The following is a 25,259-nucleotide window of genomic DNA, read 5'->3' on the forward strand; positions in this document are numbered from 1 at the left end:
CGACAGTTCTTCCAAGCTACAAAAGCAGTTTATGGTCCGATCTCCTTTGGGAGAAATTCCCTCTGGTCTTCTTCTTCTTCTTCTTTTATGACCACATAGGATCACTTTAGTCAGTCCGTCGTTCAGGTCTCTTTGAAGGGATTGTTCGGGCTTTGCGGTCCTCCCAGTACTTCTTCAGACGCTCCGATCTTCGTGCCCTTTCCTCAGTTGAAAATGTGCGTGTTGTTGGTTTGTTTTGTGTAAGGGTAAAGCAGAGGTTTGTATTCTTGAGTTTTGTATTCAATTTTATCTTATTTTTGGTGTCTTCTGTTGTAAGGCCTATTTCCTTCAGATCCTTCCCTCTGGTCTAATGATAGAGTACACTTTTAAAATATCAATACTATCACAAATAGGTGGAAAGAGCATTTTGAAGACTTCTTGAACCAGAAATCTATTACTGATGAACAGGTGTATGAAAACAAGCTGCCATCAATGAAGAACTTGGCTCCCCGCCAACACTAGATGAAATTACGCATGCTGTCAATCAAGCAAAGCGTCACAAAGCCTCTGGTCCTGATGGTATAACAGTGGAAGCTCTCAAAGAAGGAGACTAGGAACTCTTGAGACACATACATGAACTGACTGTCAAAATTTGGAGCACTGAAGAAATGCCTTCTGATTTCAGAGACAGTCTGGTAGTTCCCATATATAAGAAAGGGGAACGAACAAACTGCAATAACTATCGGGGAATATCGTTACTGTCATGCCTGGGAAAGCTTATTGTTCGAATCTTGGCAAACTGTATTGTATGCTCGGAGAAAATACTTCCATAGAGTCAGTGTGGCATCAGGTCTTCTAGAGGAATCACAGATATGATATTCACAGCTCGTCAACCTCAGGAAAAATGTACAGAACAAAATAGACCTCTTCATATTGCCTTTATTGATCTTACTAAGGCAATGGTTCTGTGAACTGAGAAGCTTTGTGGAAAATTTTAGCTCTATATGGTTTTAGGCAGAAATTTATTGCCATCTTGAAATTGCTCCACACTGATGGCAGCTGCCATTTGCAATGGCTCTATTGGAAAGCCATTCCATATCAATACCGGAGTTAAGCAAGGCTGTGTGATAGTCCCCACTTTGTTTTCCTTGTATGTTGCTGCTGTCATGGAACTTGTCAGAGATGATCTCCCCTCAGGAATACATATAACTTACAGGATAGATAGTAAACTTTTTAATTTGAGCTGTTTAAAGGCAGGAACTCAGACATTCTCTGCAGCATTAGTTGAGTTACAGTATGCTGATGATACTGCTGTCGAAGCTCAGACACAACAAGAGCTTGTGATAATCCAGAATGCTTTTTCTGCTGCGTACAACAAGAAAGGACTCAAACTGAATACCAGCAAAACACAGATCCTATATCAACCAACCCCTGAGGAAGGTCAAAGAGATATCAATGTCACAATTGATGGAGTGAGCCTTCAAGTTGTAAACACCTTCCCATACCTAGGCAGCACCCTCTCATCAAGCGCAAATATAGATTCAGAAATCCAAAGAAAAGCTATGATATGAAGAATAATCAAAAAGAAATGTGACTATCGATTGTATAGAACCATACATAAGAGTTATATCACCCTTGATCTCCAAATAGTTCTGGTTTATCTCTAAAGATAGCACTAAACTTCAGCCTGCTGCAAACATGAGATAATTGAAGGTTGTAAATTTCATTTTCTTTGTCCGTATTGAAGATCTACTTGCGATACAAATTCTTATAATTTTGTTAATTACTACCTATTCAATATTCAATATTATTAATTAATTATTGTATTGAATATTGAATAGGTGGTACTTAACAAAATTATAAGAATTTGTATCACAACATGAGATTACTCGGGACTGGTCTGCATTGTGTTAAAACTTCAAATTATTAATGTGAATATTATTTTTCTCACTTCTAACGTCCCAGTTTGAAAAATGCTACCTGACATTGTCATTTTTTTTTTTTTTTTTTTTTTTTTTTTGCTATTTGCTTTAAGTCGCACCGACACAGATAGGTCTTATGGCGACGATGGGACAGAAAGGACTAGGAATGGGAAGGAAGCGGCCGTGACCTTAATTAAGGTACAGCCCCAGCATTTGCCTGGTGTGAAAATGGGAAACCACGGAAAACCATTTTCAGGGCTGCCAACAGTGAGGTTCGAACCTACTATCTCCTGAATACTGGATACTGGTCGAACTTAAGTGACTGCAGCTATCGAGCTCGGTGTCGTCATATCAACTAGAAGCATTTCCGTACTGGCCGTCCCTTGACCAAAGAGTGACAATGACAATCATATGCTCGTGCTTCCTGTGACTGAATCACAGATATTTTTGTGTCGCAGATATGCTGGTCACAGATATTCTGAAATATAATTTAAGCTCATCTCTGCTGACAACAGGCGGGACTTGTCCGGCCCGTAGATGATAGCTACATCACAGATCTGTAACACATGCTCATATTTCCCAGCTAGATGCGTTTACAAGAAAAGAAACACCGAAAAATAATTTCTGAATGGCCTACATATTTATGAAAAGAATGGCCATAACAAGCAATTATATACTGTTATAAATTAATAAAGCGATGTCTTTTATTGATCGAATTTAATCCAGGATGACACAATCAGCAAGCACATACACAATTATACTTGAGAATGAATTTTAACACGTAACTAATTAGTGAATATTGCCCCCACAGTGAATCTCCGGCTGACTCGTAGTAACACTTGGCTTGAAATTGCTCCCCACATACAATACCACTGGGCAACTCAACTACTACACAACACTACTGTTCTAGTATCTTCTAGATAACACAATAAGGGCAGAGGCCATCACATTCCCAGCCTGTCTCTCATAAGAGGGCTTCAACAACAAACTATCACAACTCAAATACTGATAATTCTTACAGATTTTGCATAAAATTATAATTTAAATCCCGTGCTTTTGTTATGTATTTTTTCTTAGGAAAATTCTATCAGTCATTGATCAAGTTTATTTCAAGCCATTCTGGCTTAACAAATAATCCTTTAGATATGTTTAATAACATTAATTACATGCCTGCTTATGGCCACAAGTCTATATGGTCTGACACTGCGGTTAGCCAGTTGAATGTTGGCTGGCAGGGTAGGAGATGTGGTTATATATAATTTCTAATCAACCTCTATGCAGTATTCATATGGTTAAGAGATAAGAATTTCATAGCATTTCGTATTGAAGTGAGATCACTATTAAGTTGAAAGAAGATATATGATGGTTCACCCTTTCAATACTATTAAAATAAGGAATGTACGTTTTTTTTGCTAGGGGCTTTACGTCGCACCGACACAGATAGGTCTTATGACGACGATGGGACAGGAAAGGGCTAGGAATGTGAAGGAAGCGGCCGTGGCCTTAATTAAGGTACAGCCCCAGCATTTGCCTGGTGTGAAAATGGGAAACCACGGAAAACCATTTTCAGGGCTGCCGATAGTGGGATTCGAACCTACTATCTCCCGGATGCAAGCTCACAGCCGCGCGCCTCTACGCGCACGGCCAACTCGCCCGGTGTTGTACGTTTTACATTCCTACTAATTATAATTGGTACCGGTTTCGACCAGTATTCTTGGTCATCATCAGCCGATCACAAATAAGTATAAAAGACAATGAACAGGTAAATAAAATGTGAAGTTTAAATAATTCCGTCAGTTGCTGTTTATGAAGCACTATAACACTGTGTGTTGAAATTTCAATGATATGAAGAAGTTTAGAAACAAATACATATTTTTCAGTTGATTTTAAGCATCAGCACTGCGTGTCGATAGTTCCAAAAAACATGAAGTCATAGATCAAAGGTAGTACAGAGCAAGTTCTTGAACAGTAGGAAGACATGTGCCGACCGGCACTGTGCTTCTAAAAGTTTTGTGGAAATCAAATGAAAATATTTTAAAGTTCTAGTATCAAGCCTTTAAATGCTGATATGAATGAAATAGTACAATATACAATAGAGTCTCGTTAATCCGAACTAATTGGGACCAGAGCCTGTTCGGATTACAAAATTTTCGGATTAACCGGAAAATATTTTACGTCCCGCTAACAACTTACAGTTTCCGGAGATGCCTAGGTGCTGGGATTTTCTCCTGCAGGAGTTATTTTATGTGCCAGTAAATTTACTTACACGAGGCTGATGTATTTGAGCACCTTCAGATACCACCGGACTGAGCCAGGATCAAACCTGCCAAGTTGGGGTCAGAAGGCCAACGCTTCAACCATCTGCGGAAAATAGTTTCTACAATACAGTACAGTACAGTACAGTACATACTGTAATTTGAAATGTCCATTCTTTAGCAGTTACATTAACAAAATACAAAATTACAGTAGGGTATTTAAGCACCCGTAGACGAGGAAACGACAGTGAAAATGACATTAGCGAGTGGATGGAAGCTGACTGTCATCAATTACAAACAAACCAAGGAATTGTAGCTATGGTGGAGAAAGAATCTGGAGTTGATGAGGAACAGATGACGACGAAGAAGACCAAAACGAACAACTAGTGTCACATTCACATGCCGCGGCCGCCTTAGAACTTGCAGCACGCTATGTCGAGCAACCCTCCGCTGCTACGCCCACTGATGTGATGTTTATGAGACGCTGGTTTAACACTGCATCTTCGTGTAGGTTGCAATCACGTCAGCAAAAGAAACTAACAGACTTTGTAAAGATAAACGGTGATTGATGGTTTATGATGTGTAATTCTGTTTACATTAAGTTATTCTAGTAAAATATGACTAGTAAAATGCAAGGAAATTTTCATTCTATAATATGTCCTTTCATTTCAATAAGGAGAATTTTTTTAAAAAATTGAATACTTAAGTTCGGATTAACCGGACTTTCAGATTAACGGGGTTCAGATTAACGGGACTCTAGTGTAGTTGTATATTATTTGTCAAAAGAAATAACTTCAAAAATCTAACATACAAATTTCTTTAACTTGGATATATTTCTTTTGACAAATAATATACAACTATATTTTACTATTTCACTCATATCAGATACTTGATACTTGAACTTTCAAAGTTTTTTCATCGGATTTCCACAAACTTTAAGAAGCACAGTGCCGATTGGCACATTTGTCTTGCTACTTTTCAAGAACTGGCTCTGTTCTACATTTACACATTTGATCTACGACTTCTGCATGATTTACGAAACTATCGACACGTAACGCTGATCTCTAAATTTATTCTGTGCCTCATGAACTGCAACTAAAAAATACGTATTTGATTGTAGACTTCTTCATAACACTGAAATTTCAACACACACTGCTCCTTACAGTGTTATAGTGCTTCACAAACAGCATATGACAGAATAATTTAAACTTCACATTTTGTTTACCTGTGCATTGTCTTTTATACTTATTTGTGATCGGCTGATGATGACCAAGAATACTGGTCGAAACCGGTACTAATTATAATTAAGTAGGATGTCTGGCCAGGTTACCCTGCTACGGTAATGGAGTAGACTGTACAGCCAGGATTCAACGCCGAGTGTTGGGCGACGGTAAATAACCCGACTTTCTAAGGGTGCCAACGGCTTTTGGCGAATGAGCTCTTTTCGGTGGGGTGATGGTCCCCTCAGTGGAGGAAATGTCACTGGAATCCATCCATGATAGAGGGCAGCAGTACCTATCAGGACCAGGATGAGACGTAAAAAGAATGACTTTGGATCAGCTCATCACTGGATTATTATGGACGTCGCTGAATCAGCATCAACACCCATGATACTGCGATGTGGAAAGCAAGGGGAAACTACCGCACTACCTTCCCAAGAGACTCTCTGATGGATATGGCTAATTTAGAAATTAATTCGTCAAGCGATCCGGCTGACACCCGGCGCCATCTCATGTCCAGGCTGAATGGTGTGAAATTGGTGACTGGGTACATAAAGGTAGACTCTGCGAGGCCTTGTGTGGGAAATCTGCGACTGGGAGGAGTAACATCTTAAAGAGAACATCTCTTCGGGGCCAAAATAAAATAGCAACTTGGAATGTAAGGGGACTCTTGCCACCTGGGAAACTTCAGATCATTGAGAAGGAAATGGAAAATCACAATCTAGACTTGCGAGGTCCACCTGAAACACAGTGGAAAGGTAATGGCTTCTTCTGCACCACTATGGGTAATACGGTGAACTTTTCTGGACCAGATAATGAAAGCGCCAATGGCATTGCAGTAATTATCCCTTTACATTTGGCTAATCTAGTGGATGGATGTTCATGTGTTAATGACAGAATCATCCACTTAAGGCAGCACCATGGGAACTCCATATCATTCAAGTGTATGCGCCTACATCTGTTTCGAGCGAAGAAGAAATCGAGAAATTCTATGGAGAATTAGATGATGTAATGAAGAATATCCCAAGTAAGGAGATATCAGTGGTTCTTGGAGACTTAAATGCAAAGATTGGAGAAACGACCAATGACAGTGAGTTTAGACACACCGTGGGCCATTATGGCATTGGAAAGTGAAATGATAGTGGAGAGAGGCTACTAGAGTTTTGTATGGAACATGAATTATGTGTAACCAACACATTCTTTCAACATCATATTCGTCGACTGTATACGTGATGCTCCCCTGATGGTCTTCATAGAAATCAGAATGATTTTATATTGGTTAACAATCGCTGGAAATCCTCTGCCATCAATGCAAAAATATACCCTGGTGCATATTGTGGCACAGATCACCAACTTCTGTTTATGATGTTCAGGTTGAAACTCACGAGGTATGCGCCGTGTACCTTGTAAAATGCAGAAGGTGAAAACTTAAGCAGTTTTGGTGTAGAAATCCAAAATGTTCTTTTGAACACTAGAAGGGAGCACAGTACTGATGAAGGATCCACATGGGAAGACCTCAAACAAAATATAGTGACCATTGCAATAAAACATTCTTCTCCAATACAGAGTCATCGTAAGTGTTGGATCAGTGATCATATGTGGCAGCTCATAGAACAGCGGAAATAACTGAAAGAAACAGGCCTGCACATTCAAGACAGATACTTTGAGCTGTGTCGTGAAATTCAACGTAATTGCCGCCTAGACAAACATAAGTATCTGTCAGGAATCTGTGAAGAAATTGAAGCTCATGGCCATCACAACGAGACACGAGATATATATCGGAAAGCAAAACAGCTGTCAAATAAATACAAACCTCGTGTATGGTCCATAGAAGATTCTAATGATCATAGGATACATGATTTTAAAATTGTATTGAATAGATGGAAACAGTACTGTGAGGAGTTGTATAAAGAAGAGACAGTACAGCCGATGATTGAACAAGAACCAGACATCTTACATCAGGAAACAAAAAGGGCAATTACATTGTTGCGACTGCACAAAGCACCGGGTTCTGACAACATAACAGTTGAACTACTGAAAGAGACGAGCGATATTGGTGCTCAAATTATCACAGACATTTGTAATAAAATATGGAGAAACTGGAAAATTGGGTTATATCCATTTTCATCCCCTTGCATAAAAAGGGCTCAACAATGAAATGTGATAACTATAGGACTTTATCGTTAATCTCACATGCTAGCGAGATCATGTTGTATATCTTGAAAGAAAGACTCCAACATTATAATAGTTTACAGATTCCCCCTGAACAAGCTGGTTTCGTCAAAGGAAAAGGCGCAAGAGAACAGATGCTGAACATCCGACAACTAATCGAAAAGAGCAGAGAATTCCAGCTTCCTATAATCATTTGCTTTCTAGACTATACAAAAGCCTTTGACTGTGTTCAATGGTGGAAACTTTGGCAAGTGTTATTTGAAATGGGAGTTCCAAAACATCTTATCTGGTTGATAAAGAATCTATATGAGTCTAACACAGCAGTTGCCAGGATAAATGGCAACATGTCTGAAATCTTCAAGACATAAAGGGGCGTTCGCCAAGGCTGTATATTGTCACCCCAGCTTTTTAATATTTATGGTGAGTACATCATGAGAACTGCATTGGCTGGTGGATTTCCTATTGCACCTTTCACTTATATTTCTCAATCATGTTGGCCCCCAAATAAATGCGCCACGTAGGACAAAAATCTTCTTGCGTTGAGTGACCAAACTATTGCACAGTGCATTTATATTATGCTATGTACCGGCAGCTACCCCTATCTTCATCAAACCCGACGATAATATATTATCTTTGTGCCTTCATATCTTTGATTATAATAATAATAATAATCTCCTTTCCACATCTCATCGTTGGTGTCAGATTATACTCTGATTCGCTGCACGATACCTCTCAGGGATAAATATTATGCATAATTTTTTTTTTTTTTTACGTGTGATCAACTGGGAACCCGCATATCCTCTTTTCTAGTTTACCAGAAAATCCATTTCTTCTTAAATGTAAATAAAGATCAATACTCAAATTCATCCAACCATAATCACGGAAGAATTCGATTTAAACCAACTTCCTATAATAATGAAATAAATTGCAACAGAAATAGCTTAAATTCTTAAATTCTAGTTTTATTTCTGTTCATGAAGTGTCTTAGGATGAATTATTAAATTATTCAAATATCCAATTACATACGTCGTATTCTCATTTTAAAGGAATAAATAATGAAGTCCTTGACTGAAATTATTATCTCGTTAAAGAAACGTAGTGCTTAATAAACATAAAATAGAAGAAAATAACAAAATATTATTCAACATAATTATCAATCATATTGGATAACAATATTTTTGAATGTTAAGAAAATCAAAAGTGTCAAGAAAATCAGGAATGTCAAGGCAAACATGAATGTGAAGAAACTAATCAAGAATGCTTATTTATCTTTTCGTCAAGTCATTAATCTTCTCTTATATTTTGATCATCTTCATTTATAACGTAAGCAGAATAAGTTAAGTTCCATTTATCATAGCTTCCAATGGCTATTCTTAAAATGTCCCGAAAAAAAAAAAAAAAATCAAGTTTCATCTGTTATTGGATAAATATATCCACAATATTTTCTGAAAAACATGAAGGAAACGTCTAACATAGTATAATCACTTTCATACACAGGTCTTACATCTACCAAGGTTCAAAATCTTATTCGAATTCAATCACTTAATCACAGAATTTTAAAAAATATCGATGATAATTATTTACGTGTCAATGACAGTAACTCAAATTATGAAGATGCTTTCTCCCATCAAAAATATGGCTTTGACATAAATCAAATAGAACTTAGTACAACGTGTGAAATTCTCCTAGAAAATATCAGGTTTACCTTAATATCAATTATTTGGAAGTAATCTTTCGATGACCATATACCATTATTAGCCTGCAAATTCTGTAACATATTTCACCATATGACTATCACATCAACCCAAACATCCTATGCCACTACTTAATTCACGTCGCAATCACGACAACTATAATCTACAATCAAAATTATGTCGCATAATCACCATCAATTAACCATAAATACACATCTCTCATCATATTCTAATCGTAAACATCATTACGCCACATTAATCATATCCACAAATATATCCTTCATAATATTCACACTTATAATCTCATTATTACGTCGTATTTACTTTCAATTACACATATAAATATCAATCATTCCCCCTTTAGTGGCGTAACGTTCCAATATTCAACTATCATACCACAATGATGCTTTAATGGGCTGATTACTACCAATAATCTCTCTATCTGTGAAAGAAATACATGTATGAATATATCAGGCTCATATTTACTTACATTTGGTGACGATCTGATGATAAACCAAGTCTTAATATCCTATAAGGCGATCTATTTCCACTCCATATTACAGCTGGATTAAATCACGTTATGTATAATACACACATTTCTTTGGCAATAGCCGAAGTATCATTTTAAAAAATCTCTCCACAATTGACTATAAGCATCCCTACATATGAATGTTAATTTACGTAATCGAAGATTACCTACATCCGTAGTTTTAAAACAATTATATGAATTCTTTTGCGAAGACTGCTCACTGAAATCAATTCTCGAAGATATAAATGTCGACCTTTCTATAATCACATTACGAACATCAACACACTACATTTTAAGTTAGAAATGGTTAATTTCAATAAATAAAACTACATGGAACTTAACTTATTTCTGTTTGCGCTACTGGACTGGGCTGGACTCCAACTAGAACTTCTTTGGCTGATCGGCTCCAGGTGATGGCTGCGTCATATTTGGGCAGTGGTTACCAAATCCGGGCTTGTAGAATCAGCTGGTTGGTGTCCATCAGTTGTCAACCCCATCTTCAGCTTAGAAGCACATCACGATGCCGTCGAATACATGCGATAAAAACATATTTAACATCGTCATTAGTTCCATTATTCAATTATAAAATGAATTATCTTGTGTCTAATTTCTATTTTCAAGCAGATTATTCCTTCAAAATTAATAATGTCTCCAGTTATAAGACTTATAAAGTACTTTAGATAATTTCTAGTTTGACGCAAATGTACTTTAAATTGGCGATATTTAATTTCTCCTTTAAGTAATCCTTGTTAATTTTCAATCCGATCTACGGCCTCCGACAACTTATCTCTTCTTCTCCTTTTTGTTTTTACGCTCGATAATCTTGTTATTTATTTATTTGAGAATTGGCGTAATATCTTTAAAATATTACTCGTTCTTCCAATTAATCATTAAGTCTTCTTCCATACAACAGCTTCCTCCTCCTTTACGTGTTGAATCTCGCATGAAAAACTTCGTTCTGATGCTCAACGTAAAAATGTGTTTGTTCATTTTTCCGGTTTTAACAATTAGAATATTCTGCATTTTTCTTACTCACGGCCGCATGGATTCTATAGGCCTCTTTCATCAGGACAACGCTCTGCCGCACACAAATGTTATTGCCATGGTAAAACTTCATGAACTGGGGTACGAATTGTTGCCACATCCACCTTATTCACCTGATTTGGCACCATGAGACTTTCATCTATTCCCCAAGCTGAAAATTTTCCTCGGTGGACGGAGATTTTCTACAAGGGAAGAAGTGACAGCCAAATTAGAGAGGTATTTTGCAGGTCTGGAGGAATCTCATTTTCGAGATGGGATCAAGGCATTGGAACATCGCTGGACCAAATGGATTAGTCTACAGGGAGACTATGTTGAAAAATAAAAGCAGTTCCACCGAGGTAAGATACTTAATTCTAGTACATTCCGAGAACTTTTCAAACCACCTACGTAATCTTGGGAAACGTGCCTGGAAAGAGAGGGAGCGTGGGCGAGCACCTATACGATGGACAGACGGCATAAAACATGCAACAAAGACATCGTTCATACAATCTACCCGTACAGCAGAAGACCGTGGAGGATGGAAACAGGATCTTCAGAGATCACGATCCTCAGGATTGAGGGATTGATATTGACAGACAAGAACGTAAAACTTACATTTCTTATTTTAATAGTATTGCAAGGTTCAACCATCATATATCTTCTTTCAACTTATGGAGCAAGGGCAACTAATTCCGTCATCGCAACGTTGGTGCTATTCAACTATAGTAGGCTATGTGCTGGCTCTCTCCCTTCCTACTATCATATATAATGCCATTCATTTCATTAAATCCTTTCATAAGGTTGATGTCAGGAAGGGCACCTGGTCGTAAAAACTTGCTGCGAAGATTCGTGTCGCCTCATACCTGACCCCGTAGAGAAACAGGACAAGGGTCTTGGTCACACATCAATATTAATGATATGAATCCACGGTTACAAATGTTTAAGTACATTATTAAAAAATACTTACCTGCAGTATAATCTGGATCGAGTGGATTGGTTTTGGTTCGTGCCAAGCGCGAAGGACGTTGGTGTGGAATACGCTGATCTTCGCATAAAATTGGATTGTTGGCGTGTTTTCCTCCTTGAGGTTTAGGTAGTGAAAACTGAAATAAAATTTAAAATTCAAATTAGTAAATGTGTCATAGGTAGAGAGAGATCAAGGTATATGCTGAAGGAGCTCATAAGCATTCATCTGCTGACGAATATAATGACAGTCTTCTGGAAGAATCAATTGTAATAATAATAATATTTGTTTTACATCCCACTAACTACTCTTTTACGGTTTTCAGAGACGCCGAGGTGCCGGAATTTAGTCCTGCAGGAGTTCTTTTATGTGCCAGTAAATCTACCGACACGAGGCTGACGTATTTGAGCACCTTCAAATATCACCAGACTGAGCCAGGATCGAACCTGCCAAGTTGGGGTCAGAATGCCAGCGCCTTAACCGTCTAAGACACTCAGCCCGGCAGAGAATCAATGTTACCGATTATGAGTTACTAGATGGCAGAAGAGAACAATTCTAAAACGGTAAGCTCTTACAATGCTCATATGACCTGAAGCATCAAGAAATTAAGTGATACATTCATTCCTTTCTTTCAAAATAGGTATGAAGTGTTATGACTTCTTCATGATTTACGAAACTATCCTCAGTCATGTGGTATCATAATGATGGCTAGTATTCTAAAAATGTAGGAAATCGAACATATTAAGAAATAATTATGTCACATAGTAGAAGATACATGTCCTAAATAATACCGTAGTACTGTAAAAACACAAATAATCCCGCATCCTAAATTCAGGATGGGAATTCTGAAGGAAAAAAAAAGTGTTTGCGTAGCTTTGTTAAATATACTGAAAACAAGAAATACTATAGTACAATAAATTACAAAATTATGACTTTTTGATCTTCATTTGTAGCGTCCAGCAGCATTAACTATTAACGAGAGCAAATCTAAATATCTCTGGCATAAACCAATAACAAATCTGTGGAAATCCATAATCTTTGCTTGATAATTGGCTGGGACACATTGTGCACACACAAGATATCCACAACTAGCTACCTCTCAACTGACACATCCAAACTAGTTTCAGTCACAGTTGCACATAGTCATGTTCCGAAACACTCGTCCTCGTCATGCACAATTAACAGTTTGTTCTGTGGAGCTTTGTTATGAATAACCCCCACCAGCTATTTATTTATACTGACACCATTAAAAAGGTGGCACGTTTCCCATTTGTGGCAATAGTGTGGTTGGAAAAATACCAACTTCCGGGAACACTGTACAAACTTCCACGCAAATAATACCTGGACCTCAAACTTTGAAAAGAAAAAATTTAGGAGATGTATCCAATGTAATCTCAGTCATTCCGCTGCTGCAACAACTTTTTCAGATAATCTTAGGTATACTGAAACATTCTATTTAGCTTGAGGCAGTATAGAGGAACAGTGGGAACGAGGACCAAGATAAGACTGGAGTTACAAGTTATTCTCAGGACTGAAGAGGATGTTGGTAAGGTGGCAAAGGTGATGAACACTTATAATTGTTCAATAATAATGATCTACATACTAAAAACAGCTTTGTCCAGTCCGTCTGGCAGTTCTACTGGACCGACTGGATTCATTCCTCTTGTTTTCTCCAGTGAATCATCATGCATTGACAGTCAACTTTGCTTAATCCTAAAATCAAATCACTAAAGGACTGCACTTAACGGGTTGCACATCTTTACGTAAACATATCGGTGAAGCTACAGGCAAACATGCAATTTCAACCAAACCTAGTACATAGTACGGTTTGGGGTTGGGAGGGAGTGACTTAGGAACAGTACCCAGGAGGGAGTCATCGTTGCTTTACATCCGTAGGTATAACCTTAAAGTGCCCTACACATGTCCCCCGGGTGGTGCTAAGTAAGCAACAACATTGGCTGTTGGACCAAAATAAATTTTCTTGCGGATATCCCAGCAAATAGAGGATACGTGATCATGAGTACAACCAAACAACAACAAAGGACCTAGGACATTCACTGACAATACTACAACTAAATATTGAAGGCGTAAGCAAGGCAGTGAGCGATATACTTACAAGAGTGCTGAATGACAACCAGGTGGATGTAGTACTCTTATAAGAAACTCACTGTGAAGACCAAAGCCAACTCCTGTCCAGATGTAAGTTGCCAGGATACAGTCTTGTCACAGCAACTTACCATGAGAGCTACGGAACAGCAACTTACGCCAAGAACAACATCGAGCAGGCAGAAGCTTCAAGTACAAGCACTAATAATAATATATTCACCATCAAAATTAGAACGGCTGGCATATAAGTTATCAACATCTATAAACCTCCTTCCCAGCCCTGGGTTAATGAAGCCATCCAGAATGTGAAACATCCTACTGCCATCCTACGGGATTTTAACAATTGCCATACCATCTGGAGATATAAAGACACCAATTCTGATGGGCATAGGCTGAAGATATTTTCTTGATGTATGATGCCAAAGAGAGAGATACCTTTCACTCTGCTAGACGGAAACATGACTATAACCCAGACCTCTGTTTTGTTTCCAAGGACCAACAAGGAAGACCTCTCCCCTGCAGAAGAAAAGTGTTAGACAATTTCCCCCAAAGTCAGCACAGACCAGTTCTTCTGAAAGTCTGCATTGAAGTTCCAATTACAAGATCAAATCCAGTGCCCAGATGGAATTTTACAAAGGCTAATGGGATTTCTTCACCAGTGAGATGGAACACAACATCCAATGGATTCCACCAGCTCTTGAAAACCACAACTGTTTTACTGGGCTGATATGTTCTATAGCAAAGAAGCACATTCCCCGAGAATTTAGAAAGGAATACATCCCAGGGTGGAGCGAGGCGTGCAATGAGCTGTACGAAGAATACCAGAACAGCAATCAAACGGAAATTGCTGATGAATTACTGCATTGCTTAGACTCCTAGTATTAACTTCCAACACTCCAGCAGAAAAGCATGGTCCCTCCTTAGGAAGCTGGGCAGTAGTGCCCCTAATTACCATAGCAAGAACTCTAAAATAAAGCCGGAACATATAGCAAACAGAACTGTTGGCTTAACCAGAGCATCAGCAGACACAAAAAGGGATGAAACAAGACAAATTCTAGACGAGCTTAAGACAGAACTGTCCAGAGCTGAATCAAACTCGCAGTTTTCTGAGGATTTTTGTGTTGCAGAGATCTCAGCTGCTTTGAAGGAAACAAAATCAGGGAAAGCAGCAGACTTGGATAATATCCCTCCTGAATTTCTGATGCACAGTGGTCTTAGAACTATGCAATGGCTTGCTAAATTCTTTAGTGACATCCTAACGAAAAGAAGGCTCCCACCTCCTCTTAAAAGAACTAAAGTAGATGCTGTTGTGAAGCCTGGAAAAAGTGGCTGTAATGCGGAAGATTATCGACCTATTGCTGTACTGAGTACCTGCTACAAACTACTGGAGAGACTGATCTATAACAGAATCTCAGCTACAGTATTTCAGCACTTTCCAGTTGAATAGGCAGGATTCAGACCTAACAGGAGCTGTTGCGATCAGGTTCTGGCACTAACCAGCCATATTGAGCAGGGCTTTCAAGACAAAATGAAAACGGTTGCTGTGTGGATTTATCATCAGCCTATGATACAGTCTGGTGAAAAGGGATGATCCTGAAGTTCCTGAAAATTATCCCTTTCAAGACCCTAGCTTCCTTGCTCAACAACATGTTATGCAATCACCTAATTCAAGTACATCTCAATGGAAACAGAAGCAGATCCTACAGATTAAATGATGGATTGCCACAGGGTTTTGTTCTTGCTCCACTTCTCTTCAATCTTTACATAGCAGATCATCCATCTACTGCGTGCCGAAAGTTTATATATGCTGATGACATAGCCCTAACAGCACAGTCCACAGACTCAGACCGCTGAAGCCATTCTCACACAAGATCTCCTAAAACAGGATAGATACTTCAACACCTGGTGATTGAAACCCAATGTAAACAAAACAGAGATTAGTACCTTCCATCTAAACAACAGGAGAGCCCATTACATTCCACAAGTTCAATTCAGAGGCCAACAGCTAAAATACTGTGCTCATCAATACTTGGGTATTGTGCTGGATCGCTCTTTGACTTATAGAGAACACATCTGCAGAACAGCAGCAAAGGTTCAAACACGTAACAACATCCTTCACAAACTCAGTGGCACCAGTTGGGGAGCAAATGCTACTGTCCTCCGAACAACAGCTCTTGCCCTAGTATACCCAGCTGCAGGATATTGCAGCCCTGTATGGATCAACAGCACACACAAAGGAAAAGTTGATGTCCAGCTGAATGATACCATGAGAACAGTGTCTGGCACACTCAAATCCACACCACTTCAGTGGCTGCCAGTATTAACTAACATCTATCTTCCTCACCTTCAAAGGCTAACTGCTCTGAAGAAGGAATGGTTAAAGTGTACTGCAAATACAGTCTTGCCGATTCATCAGGACTGCAACTCTCAAAAGCATGGAAGATTAAAATCTCGACATCCATCATGGTAACTAGGAAAGAGGCTGGTTGAATTACAGTACAACATGAATAATGCCTGGAGGCACTGACGTAGCCCAGTGGGCCCCCCCCCCCAAATATTTCCTGAAACTAGAGCGACGATCAGCCGTTGTTTTACGTACGGTACGAACAACTTAAAAACTTACGCCGAAATGTTGAAATAACGTAGCGGGCTCAATAGGTGTAATCATAATTCTCCATATTTGTACTGCCTGAATGAATGGAAAACGCTTAGGATTGTGATGCGCGGGAATATTTCCCTGTAGAGGCCTCAGTATTGGGAATGTAACCGTGACAAATATCAAGACATGGGGAAGAGGAAAAAAAAAAGAAAATGAAATGGCGTATGGCTGTTAGTGCCGGAGGGTCCGAGGGCAAGTTCGGCTTGCCAGATGCAGCTCTTTTGATTTGACGCCCGTAGACAACCTGCGCTTCGTAATGAGGATGAAATGATTGTGAAGACGACACATACACCCAGCCACCGTGCCAGTGAAATTAACCAATTAAGTTTAAAATTCACGACTCTGCCTGGAATCGAATCCGGGACCCCTGTGGCCAAAGGCCATTACACTAAACATTAGGCATGGAGCCGAACAGGAAAAGGACAATTACCAAGGGATTACTCATTTGGGGGACGGAACGTGACCACCGAGATAACTGGGGCCACGACCAGAAACAGCTGCAAGCTTACAACGTAATGTCAGATTTTGCACATCGGTTCTAGGAAACAATAATGTCCTAGGGATCCTCGGGTTGTACCGTGGTTGAGAGATGTGCTGTGTTTAAGTTGCAGCGTTGGGAAGACTGTGACAGGATTTTGAGCTGTACGTCAGTTCCCCATTTTGTGCCATATAAGTAAATTGTTTTGAAGAGGGCCATTTTGTCAATGAGAAGTCAAAACTATGTACATCCTCGATAAGTTATGAAAAAGTTTTTAAAAAATTCTAACAGTAGCAAGACAATCGCGGATGCGTGCCTAAGTTCGATATGTAAGCCTATATTTTTTGTCAAATGCCCGGCGACTGATTGGAACCTCAAATTGCACCATCAAAAGTGCGGGTAAATATTTTGTAATTGGCGGGCGTGATAACTCAGTTCCAATGGTTCTATCTTTTCATCAGGACGGCCCAGGCTTGAATCGCAGTAGATGCACGAAACATTTTTAAAATGGAAGTCACGTTGTATTGATATGGATTCTACTTAAAACACTAGATCCCATCCCTTACCTTTCTATTTACTTTTGAGCCATAACCGCATCATTTATGGTGGTGAATTTTGAGTATCCAACCATTCTTCAGGCTTACCTTGTACCTTAAATGGTGAGCGGTTGCAGTGGCGCACCCACAAAATAATTTCAGTGGGTCGAGGCCAGTAGCGTGGATACAGCTTTTCCTTGGAAGGGGTTGTGAAAAGATTTTTTATTTAGAAATTGCTTTATATCGCTCCATAGGTCAATGAGAAGCCAAAACTATGTACATCCTCGATAAGTTATGAAAAAGTTTATTAAAAATTCTAACAGTAGCAAGACAATCGCGGATGCGTGCCATGAGACAGCCTGAAAGTACGGGGTGATATGAACATCGTACCAGATATTGTAAATAAATCGCAAGCAGGAATTCAGTGCTCGTTGAAGTTTAAGTGTTTCTTCTCTTGTCATTTCAACTAAAAAACGTCACAATGATCAAGAATAGGGAGAATGAGTGTCTGTATGAGTTTGGCATGTAGCTGAAATGGAAATACATCCCTCTGCCGTTTAAGAGGGTGAAGCACTCCAAAAATCTTTTTTACGTATTTCTTTCGTGTAATCAGACCAATCAACTGTTTCATTCATCATTACGCCGAGATTTTTAACTGTTTTACTGTAGGGAATAATGTTACCATTCAGTAGGATAGGCGGGATTTCGACATTGTTTGAGCAGCGCAGTAATTTTCGTGATCCAATTATGTTTGCCTGAGATTTTGTGCAGTTTGGTATAAGAGAGTTTCGTGAAGAAGCAGTGAATTGGCTAAATTCTCTGGACATTAAATTATTAATTACCATCAATTGATCCTTTGTCCGATTGTTGTTCTATCTACTTTAAGTGTATATAGTTTTAAGGCAAAATACCAGACCACCTAGTCACCGAACACAGCTATAGGATCATTTCAAATCGATCATGTTGCAATCAGTGTAAAATGCAGGAAAGAGATCATGAATGTCAGAGTTTGTAAAGGTTGGAATATTGATTCTGACCATTTCTTCACACAAATAAAGAACAGATTACTGCCTAAACGAAAGATACCTCCTACCACAATTCCACCAAGGATTGATCCCCATTCCTGTCGAAGAATAAAGAACGTTTTGCAACTGACATCTGAAAGACTGGAACCAACTGAAGTCCACCATATGCGAAACAACCAATAACCTCTGACAACCTCGAAGGAAGAGACGACATTGATGGTGGAATGCTGAATGCGATCTAGCAGTTGAGCGCGCCGCAGTCTGGACGAAGTGGTACTCGACTAAACGAAAGGAAGACTAGAGAAGTTAGATGAAGAAACTTTTATCGGGCCTTCAAATAGGAACACTCTGGGTATAAACCACAATGCCTTCACTTTACCTGTAACCGCCGGAACGTGGAACCTTTTGGCAAACAACTTTGAGCAGTTGCTCAATTGCGAAGAACCCGCAGAAAGATTAACTGTTGAAGATCCTCCAGAGATACACCTCCCATCTAACCCACCAACAATGCAGCAAGTTGTTAATGCCATCGGACATCTTAAGAACTGCAAGGCACCCGGGGAAGATGGCATCATTGCGGAAGCTCTAAAAGCAGGTGGAAATAAGATCACAGACGCCATACACCGGATCTTGGTTGACTGCAGGGAGACTGGCAGGACCCTGATGCCTGGAAATCAGCTATCATACACCCTTTAAATAAGAAAGGTGACCGCAGTGATGTCAACAACTACCGAGGGATATCTCTGCTGTCAGTAGCATACAAAGTGCTATCAAGGATTTTACCGGACAATGTGGAAAGCCAATGCGATCGAATGATCGGTGAATATCAAGGAGGATTTCGGCCAATCCTGTACCGAGCAGATCTTCAACCTAAAAACCATTCTCCAACTAAGTAAGGAGTATGAACATCGCTGTGGTTTTCGTTGACTTTAGAAAAGCTTATGATTCCATCGACCAACAGACACTCTTCTCCGTACTGCAAGAACGAGGTGTCGATTACAACACACGCACCCTCATCCAACAGACTCTCACGGATACAACATCTAAGGTGAAGTTCAGGGGAGAACTATCTCGGAGTTTCAAGATAAAAACTGGAGTACGACAGGGCGATGGCTTCTAACCCATTCTGTTTAATCTAGTGCTTGATAAAGTCATCAAGAACTGGGAATGTACACTGAGGTGTCTAGAAATCAAACCAGTTGCCATTGGAGCCGGGACCCGAAAGATTGAGATCAGGTGCCTAGCATTCGCAGATGACATTGCAATCCTAACCAACAACTCTAAGGATGCTGTCATTGCTATCGAAGCCCTGCACGAGATAGCAGTGAAGGCAGGATTACAGATATCGTACGACAAAACCAAGTACTTTGAGACTCGGCATCCCGGAAACGCCCCTTTGATGGCCATACATGGAACGATTGGGAGAGTCAATCGCTTCCGCTATCTTGGTGAATGGGTCCACCCCAATGGTAGAGACGGTACATCCATCTTAGAAAGATATAACAAACTCAACGGCAGCGTACCAACTATCCCACAACAATTATAATAAGAGGTGCATTTCGAAAAATGCTAAGATCTGTCATTACAAAACTGCTGTCAGACCACAGTTTTTGTACACCTCAAAGACCCTCCTGATGGACAAAACAGGAACATGGATGATCTAGAGAAAGCCGAAAGACGTATCCTCAGAAAAATTCATGGAACGAGATTGCTCCCAGATGGTACCTACATACTTAAATCGAACTCTGAGCTGTGTCAACAGTTAGAATCAGCCAATACCAGCATACGACATAGGAGGCTTAAGTTCTACTGACACCTACAACGAATGGACAGAAACAGGCTCACCAAGAAGATTTCTCTTTGGTTAAAAGCTACAAGACTGGAAGCTTGTGGCTTAATGGAGTACATAAGGTCTTGGATTCGGCTGGGATTTCAGACATTGATATAGAAGATTGTTCCATGTGTTATGATACAGTCTTGGACCCCACCATCTAGAGTCCCTAGAAGTCGGAAGCCCCTTTCACATGAGAGAAAGGAGAAATTATCAGCAGGGCTCAAGAGATATTGGGAACGTAGAAGAGCATCGAGGAAGAACTAGTCATCAGCGCTCCTTAGTGGGCTTAAATCAATAATAATAATTGTACCGGGTGGTACACCTCCACGCCGCTAATTTAAATGCGCGCCAGTTAAAACTCCTCTGCTGGAGGAAGTCTGAACTTTATTGACGGTATTAATTTTCTACCTTCTCAGAAGATGTCACTACCTGTAAATTTTGGAGTTTTAGAACTGTGTCACTTTTGATGTGTTTTTGTTTCGCTTGAAGTAAGAAGTGTGAACTTTCTCTTCTAGAGGACACTACTGAAGATCTACAATAGTGCAACCTAGTGCGGAGTCAAAGAACTATTTTTTTTGGAGAAAATTTAATTTCAAGAGTTTGTTCTTTGTTAAATTTCTTTCTGTCATTGTTTAAGTTGGCAATATTTACCCCTTTCTTCCCCTTGTTATGAATGTATCCAATCCCGAATTTCTTCTATTAATTTCTGACCAATCTGGTGTATCTTCCCCCAACTTGAATCTGTTGCGGGGTCCTACCCAATAAAGAGTTTGTGGGAGGGTGTTTTCTTTCCCCTAACGCCTAGAACCTTCCGCGAGAGGATATAAACTGCTGATTTTCGGGTCTCCGGGCCACTTCTGTTCCATCTTTCAGTGCGTAAGGTACACAGCAGGGGGCGGGAAGCGCCTCTTTCTTCTCCAGCCGTTCAACACAAGGTAATGGCCAATTAATAACTTCTTTCGTTGCTAGATCAGCAGTTTAACTCTCGGGGCGGGTTCTAGGCCTTCCACCATGTAACTTTCCTTTAAAATGTAAAAACTACTGGTATCTATTCTATCTTTCAAACGACATATCGGGATAGAGAGTGCTTAACCCTCTTGAGCTCCCACTCACATCGTCTTGAGGTGAACTTATTTTTCTCAACCAATTCTTCCGTAATGTAATGTAAATTGCTATTAAGTCACCTCTGTAGTATGGGATTAGCCCTTGTATTAATGGCCTAGTGCCAAGTAGGTCTTAAGCAAAGTGTATTAGGAGTGCAAATTCGCCTCCTCTCAAATTGTATTTTAGAGGTCATGTATTAACCTTTCTGTCATTTAACAGACCTCAGTAGGTTGGGTATTTTACCCCTGTGTATACGTCCTTGGAGGACAGCTTAAAAGTGGAGTTTGGAGTGGCCTATGATAGGCTTGTATTTTAAGGGGAAGTTGCCCTTTATTGAAAATTGTGTCTCTGCCTCAAGGAGGCTTTTGGGTGTAATTGGAAGCAAATGTTTCTGGCATGTTTGGGGGTTTTCGGCCCCTTTATCGTATGGTGTTCATTGTAAGGTTGGGCTCCTTGCTCAAGAATTATGTTTCTGACTTTTGAAGCCCCAAACGGGGTACCTATGTAAATGTATTTTTCAATCGTGTTTCGGCTACTAAGTACCTGTTCTATTTGTTGTTACCTAATTTTGCAAAGAAAATATAACCTTGTTAAATTTTAAAATTAATTTCACTTTAGTAGCTTGAGACCTATTCACCACCCAGCACCTTCTTTCATGCATAACTACCACCAAAACACGGTAACAATAATAATAATAATAATAATAATAATAATAATAATAATAATAATAATAATAATAATAATAATGAAAACCTACAACCTGTTTTCCAGTCATTGACCGGGTTAGGGATGTAATGAATGAAGCAGATATAGGCTGTTAGTCTGTTAGTACGATGGGGTCGCCACTACCAAAGTGATTTATTAATGAATGATAGATGCTATGAAATGAGGATGGAGAGTGTTGCTGGAATGAAAGATGACAGGGAAAACTGGAGTACCTGGAGAAAAATCTGTCCTGCCTCCGCTTTATCCAGCACAAATCTCACATGGAGTGACCGGGATTTGAACCACGGTATCCATTGGTGAGAGGCCGATGCGCTGCTGTCTGAGCCACGGAAGCCCAATAATAATAATAATAATAATAATAATAATAATAATAATAATATATAGTTCCTCTGTACCCTCTATACGAAACACAAAATAAATAAAAGTACCCAGGAAACTGGAACTGTACAATGATGATGATGAGGGAGTGACTTAGAGCAAAAGTGAAGTATGGCGGTGGTGGGGAATGAGAAGGATGAGAAAGAATATGGCACAGCTTTCAACCAAACTTACTACTTATATGACATACTATCTGGAAAAAAATATCACCCCTAAGGTAGGGGAGTGATATGAAAAAATATATGATAACGACCAATACTGTAGCAGTGTCAAATCCGTACTTTTCAGGGTCACCGAGATGTGGATGCCGTTTAAGTCCAAGTTCAGTCTCCACTGGCATGGGAACACTTGTTGGGTTTGACAGGCTAATCGGTGACAGTCCCAATTGTGTACTTCACATCTATAGTGCGACATGGACTTATTTTTATTATTTCAATCAATCAATCAATCAATCAATCAATCAATCAATCAATCAATCAATCAATCAATCAATCAATCAATCAATCAATCAATAACTACTGACCTGCATTTAGGGCAGTCGCCCAGGTGGCAGATTCCCTATCTGTTGTTTTCCCAGCCTTTTCTTAAATGATTGCAAAGAAATTGGAAATTTATTAAACATCTCCCTTGGTAAGTTATTCCAATCCCTAACTCCCCTTCCTATAAACGAATATTTGCCCCAATTTGTCCTCTTGAATTCCAACTCTATCTTCATATTGTGATCTTTCCTACTTTTAAAAACACCACTTGAACTTATTCGTCTATTGATGTCATTCCACGCCATCTCTCCACCGACAGCTTGGAACATACCAGTTAATACCAATATAAATGGTCCGTTAATAGACATTATAAATTTTCCAGCTAACTCATTCCTGGATGCCAGCGTTTCGTCCCAGCGTGCTAAGTTGGGCTCAACAGCTGGAAAAATAGCGCACCCACCAAGACACATGGTTAGTGCATACCGTGGATGCCACTGGGTAGGTTCCTTGGAGCCACCGGCAGTGCCAATGCACTATGAGAGACTTCGTCGCATTACCAAAATTGGATGCCTGCCTGGCTATCAGCGAGCAGCTCGTCTCCTTTCTCCCAAGTCTTCCCAGCCCAAACTTTGCAACATTTTTGTAATGCTACTCTTTTGTTGGAAATCACCCAGAACAAATAGAACTGCTTGAATCAAGTAATCCTGGTGAGGGTCCCATACACTGGAACCATACTCTAGATGGGATCTTACCAGAGACTTATATGCCCTCTCGTTTACATCCTTACTACAACCCCTAAATACCCTCATAGCCGTGTGCAGAGATCTGTGCTCTTTGTTTACAATCATATTTACGTGATTACCCCAATGTAGATCTTTCCTTATATTAACACCTAGGTACTTACAATAATCCCCAAAAGAAACTTTCACCCCATCAAAGCAGTAATTAAAACTGAGAGGACTCTTCCTATTTGTGAAACTCGCAACCTGACTTTTAAACCCGTTTATCATCATACCATTGCCTACTGTCCATCTCTCAACATTATCAAGGTCATTATGCAGTTGCTCACAATCTTGTAACTTATTTATTACTCCGTACAGAATAACATCGTCTGCAAAAAGCCTTATCTCTAATTCCACTTCTTTACACATATCATTGATATATATAAGAAAACAAAGGTCCAATAATACTGCCTAGAGGAATTCCCCTTTTAATTATTACAGGGACAGATAAAGCTTCGCCGACTCTAATTCTCCGAGTTCTATTTTTTTTAAACATAGCCATCCATTCAGTCACTCTTTTGTTAAGTCCAATTGCACTCATTTTTACCAGTAGTCTCCCATGACCTACCCTATCAAATGCCTTAGATAGGTCAATCACGATACAGTCCATTTGACCTCCGGAATCCAGGATATCTGCTATATCTTGCTGGAATCCTACAAGTTGAACTTCAGTGGAATAACCTTTCTTAAACACAAACAAGTTATTAATTTTGCAAACATTTCTAATATAATCAGAAAGAATGCTTTCCCAAAGCTTACATGCAATGCATGTCAAACTGACTGGACTGTAATTTTCAGCTTTATGTCTATCACCCTTTCCTTTATACACAGGGGCTACTATAGCAACTCTCCATTCATTTGGTACAGCCCATGCAAACAATAATGAAATAAGTACTTCAGATATGGTGCTAAATCCCAACCCATTTGTCTTTAGTATATTCCCTGAAACCTTATCAATTCCAGCTGCTGTTCTAGTTTTCAACTTTTGTATCTTACTATAAATGTCATTGGTGTCATAGGTAAATTTTAATATTTCTTTAGTATTAGTCATCTCATCTATCTGGACATTATCCTTATAACCAACAATCGTTACATACTGCTGACTCAATAATTCTGCCTTTTGAAGATCCTCGCATACACACTTCCCTTGTTCATTACTGATTCCTGGAATGTCTTTCTTGGAACCTGTTTCTGCCTTAAATTACCTATACATACTCTACATTTTTCACTAAAAGTTGTATGACCGCCAATTATGCTTGCCATCATGTTATCCAAGCTGACATCTTTGATAGATTCAATTTCCTAGGAAGTTCCTTCAATTTCTGCTTACTTCCACAGCCATTTCTAGCTATTTCTTTCCAACCTGCACCTCCTTCTTAGCCTCTTTACTTCTG

General features: G+C 39.4%; 1 protein-coding gene across 4 annotated transcripts in view; it reads right to left on the reverse strand.

The window, feature by feature from the left end:
- The window catches only part of LOC136857500 (RNA-binding protein NOB1), a 382,114-nt gene that overhangs the window by 119,689 nt on the left and 237,166 nt on the right, over positions 1–25,259 (reverse strand). For all 4 annotated transcript variants that reach the window (XM_067136203.2, XM_067136204.2, XM_067136201.2 and 1 more), the window contains one exon: positions 11,762–11,897. In XM_067136203.2, the coding sequence (XP_066992304.2) occupies positions 11,762–11,897 (136 nt within the window). The remainder of the gene's footprint in view (positions 1–11,761; positions 11,898–25,259) is intronic.

The sequence above is a fragment of the Anabrus simplex genome, chromosome 1 (genome assembly GCF_040414725.1).
Source record: "Anabrus simplex isolate iqAnaSimp1 chromosome 1, ASM4041472v1, whole genome shotgun sequence".
Lineage (NCBI taxonomy): Eukaryota > Metazoa > Arthropoda > Insecta > Orthoptera > Tettigoniidae > Anabrus > Anabrus simplex.